The sequence below is a fragment of the Phyllobates terribilis genome, unplaced genomic scaffold, assembly GCF_046119375.1.
Source record: "Phyllobates terribilis strain yellow unplaced genomic scaffold, ASM4611937v1 Scaffold_5967__1_contigs__length_47842, whole genome shotgun sequence".
Classification (NCBI taxonomy): domain Eukaryota; kingdom Metazoa; phylum Chordata; class Amphibia; order Anura; family Dendrobatidae; genus Phyllobates; species Phyllobates terribilis.
This window is the reverse complement of record NW_027368711.1, coordinates 30,586-34,784: the sequence shown is the minus strand read 5'-3', so window position 1 is coordinate 34,784 and position 4,199 is coordinate 30,586. Positions and strand designations below refer to the sequence as shown.

The window sequence follows — 4,199 nt, the reverse complement described above, 5'->3', positions numbered from 1 at the left end:
AATCTATCCCGAATTTGTGTATTTGTTGTGTTTATAGCTTGTGCCTTGAAGGTGTTTGATGAAATGCCCCAATGAAAATATGAAAAGTATACACCTAATTCATGTACTATTTTTTGTGGTTATAGATTGTGCATTGAAGGAGTTTATTGAGGCGTTGTCTTGAAGGATCGATATTGGATCAAGGTAATACTTCTACCCTAATTTCTTAGGCCCTTGGCGGGATAGATTTCATAATTTAGGCCCTTGGCGGGATAGTTGAGTTTGTATTTTTTCTTGCTTAGTTGCGTATTATTATCTATTAAATTAGGCCCTTGGCGGGATAGAATTCATAATTTAGGCCCTTGGCAGGATAGTTATTAGAAATGATATTAAATCTTCCTTTTTTTGCAATTATTACTAGAAATGAGTCGTCCTTGGATGTACGGTGACCATACTACGACACAATACTTGAGTGGGGTTGAGGAGTTTATTAGATGTGCTTTAGCACACCAACGTAGTACGAAAGCAGAAAAAATCTATTGTCCTTGCCGTGATTGTAAGAATATAAGGCGGTTAGATGATATTGATGAGATTGAGGATCATTTATTTTGAGTGGGGTTGAGGAGTTTATTAGATGTGCTTTAGCACACCAACGTAGTACGAAAGCAGAAAAAATCTATTGTCCTTGCCGTGATTGTAAGAATATAAGGCGGTTAGATGATATTGATGAGATTGAGGATCATTTATTTTGTCGTGGTTTCAAAGAAGATTATCATGTTTGGTTTTGGCATGGTGAGAAAATACCTGATCGTCCAAGTTCTAGTGTCAATGAGTTTGATGTTCGGGTAGACACTGATGATAGTGTTGATGATATTCTTAAGAATAATGAGATGGATGATGATGATGACCAAGAAGATGATGAAATAAATGGGATGATGGATGGGGTGAGAGATCACTTGAACGAACGACCTCAGATGTTCGAACAGGTATCAAAGGCTGCAGAGACTCCCTTGTATCCTGGGTGTACAAAATTTAGCAAGTTAGAGGCTGTGTCAGTACTTTACAACTTGAAATGTGCTTCTGGTTGGACTGATGAAAGTTTCAACACCTTATTGGAATGGTTAGGTGAATTTTTACCAGAAGGCAATGAGATGCCTATCTCTACTTATTACGCCAGAAAATTGATGTGTCCCTTAGGCTTAGATGTAGTCAAGATAGATGCTTGCCCAAATGATTGTATGCTTTACAGAAATGAACATGAAAAATCTGATGAGTGTCCAAAGTGCGGTGCATCTCGTTACAAGCGTAAAGGGGTAAATTCGGCTAAGAGGGGCCCAACAGCTAAAGTTATGTGGTATCTTCCAATAATACCTAGGTTTCAGCGTTTGTTTTCAATAAACGAAGCCAAAAATCTGAGATGGCATGCGGAAGGGAGAAAGAAAGATGGACAACTTAGACATCCTGCTGATTCTCCTCAATGGAGAAATATTGATAAGAAATATTCTGAATTTGGTGATGAGGTTAGGAATCTGAGACTTGCTTTATGTACAGATGGTGTGAGTCCGTATGGTACTCTAAGCAGCCAACATAGCACCTGGCCAGTTCTTCTAGCGATTTATAATCTTCCTCCATGGTTGTGTATGAAGCGCAAGTATATCATGTTATCACTCCTCATCTCCGGGCCTAAGCAACCTGGGAATGACATAGATGTGTATCTTGCTCCACTTGTTGATGATTTGAAATTATTGTGGAATGAAGGTGTCCTAATGTTCGATGCATACACCAACTCAAACTTTACCTTGCGAGCTATGGTTTTTTGTACCATAAATGATTTTCCGGCATATGGAAACTTGTCTGGGTACAAAACCAAAGGAGAACAAGCATGCCCTGTATGTGAGGAGGATATGAAACCCGCCTACTTGAGAAATTACAGGAAAAATGTGTATCTAGATTACCGGAAGTTCCTTAGTCGATATCACCCTTACCATAAAAAGAAGAAGGAGTTCAATGGGTACACCAAGGAAGTAGTAGCTCGTACACCTTTGACAGGATCACAGGTTTATGAACGGATTAAAAATGTTGACACTAAATATGACAAGTGCTTCAAGTCCAAATCTAAAAAGGGTGTTTTATGGAAGAAAGTGTCTATACTATGGGATCTTCCTTATTGGAAAGATTTGTCGGTTAGGCATTGTCTCGATGTGATGCACATTGAAAAGAATGTTTGTGATGCCATAATTGGGACTTTGCTAAATATACCCGGAAAGACGAAACACAACCAGAACGTTCGTTTTGATATGAAGGAGAGGAATATTTGACCAGATTTGTGGCCGGTAGTAAAACCGGATGGTAAAAAGACTTTTCTGCCTCCGGCCTGTTACACAATGTCAAGAAAGGAGAAAAAGGTGTTTTGTGAGTGCTTACATGGCATTAAGGTTCCATCGGGGTATTCGTCAAAAGTAAAACGTCTAGTTTCTCTTTCGGACCTTCGGTTGATTGGTATAAAGTCTCATGATTGTCATGTATTGCTTAATGTTTTCTTACCAATAGCACTTCGTGGGATATTGCCGAAACACGTGAGACATGTTATAACAAAACTGTGCGTCTTTTTCAGTTCGATATGTGCTAAGGTTATTGATCCGGAAAAATTGGATGCTCTCCACGTTGATATTGTCGAAACTTTGTGTCGATTTGAAATGTACTTTCCGCCGTCTTTCTTTGATATAATGGTGCACTTAATTGTTCATTTGGTTCGAGAAATCAAGTTATGTGGTCCGGTATATTTAAGATGGATGTATCCTTTTGAGAGATTTTTTGGCAGTTTAAAGGACAAAGTAAAGAATCGGGCGAATCCAGAGGGTAGTATCATTCGTGGAGTCCTTCATGAAGAGATATCTCAATACGCAGCTGAGTTTTTGTCAAGGCTTCATCCAATAGGTCATCCAAAATCTCATCATACAGGGAGGCTTGAAGGAGAGGGAGTAATTGGTAAAAATGTAATCTCTCCTCCATCTGAAAGGAAGATTAAGGCACATCTTTGTGTGTTGCAGCATCTTACAGAGGTGAATCCTTACATAGAAAAGCATTGCACTGAATTGCAGCACAAGAATCCGAAATTGAATGAAAGAGCTTTGATGGGGGAACATAATCGGACATTTGTTGATTGGTTTAAGAAGGAAGTAGCTGAGGAACTTAGGAAAGAACATGACGTTTCTGATACGGTCAAGTGGTTATCTCGGGGTCCTCGACTATGTGTTCGGTCTTATGAAGGATATGATATCAATGGGTTCACATTCTACACTAGAAGACAAGATGAAAAGAGTGTGGTGCAGAATAGCGGAGTGAAGGTTATTGCATCATCTAGGGTCTATGCGAGCGCTAAGGACAAAAGACCGGTTGATGCGACACAATCGTATTATGGTGTTATCGAAGAAATTTGGAAGCTTTATTATAACAATTTTGCAATCCCTGTTTTCCGGTGCAAGTGGGTCAACAACCCTAACGGGGTGAAGCAAGATGAAATTTATCCGGGTTTGACATTGGTAAACTTTGACCGATTAAGTGATAGTGACGAGCCATTCATCCTAGCATCACAAGCTAAGCAGATTTTTTATGTGGTAGACAATGTTGATCCTAAATGGCGTGCAGTTGCCCAAGGTAAAAGAAATATTCTTGGTATTGATGATGTTGTGGATGAAGATGAGTATGACGAGTATGACGATACACCCTTGTTATCAACTGTTGTTCAACCATTACCCGAGGAGGAAGATATAAATAATACTAATCATATCCCTACAGATCATAGGGAGGGAATATGGGTTACAAATCACGAATGAATTAGATGAGGTAGAATCATATACTAACCATTAGCCTGTTTTTTTATATCTACTCATGAAATCATGATCTAACTTTTCTTTTTTACTTTGTTGCAGGAATTCTAGCTTGGGATGGTTGATGAAAGAGAAAATGCTATTTGTCCTACCCAAGGTGATCCCGAATCACAATGTGTTAGCGCAATTACACAGATTCATAAAGGGCGTGGTCCGCCAAAAGGTGTTCAAGTAAAACAGCCTATGCACCTTGAGTATAATGCGTTTAATGTCCCAGATGGCCAATGGTCAAAACAATACGGAAAGCAAGTTGGGAGTTGTGCTCAAAGAATAAATATTAACGAGAAAGAATACCGAAAGATAGATGAGCAGACGAGGCGAGGGTTTTGG

The 4,199-nt window shown here is 39.2% G+C and overlaps 1 protein-coding gene across 1 annotated transcript; it reads left to right on the top strand.

Annotated features, from left to right (window-relative positions):
• The first annotated feature begins 402 nt into the window (after positions 1 to 402).
• LOC141250622 (uncharacterized) lies at positions 403 to 3,815 on the top strand. Its single transcript, XM_073670043.1, has 4 exons — positions 403 to 493; positions 745 to 1,546; positions 1,658 to 2,205; positions 2,302 to 3,815. The coding sequence occupies exons 1-4, from the start codon at positions 403 to 405 to the stop codon at positions 3,813 to 3,815; spliced, it is 2,955 nt and encodes a 984-aa protein (XP_073526144.1).
• Positions 3,816 to 4,199: the final 384 nt, after the last annotated feature.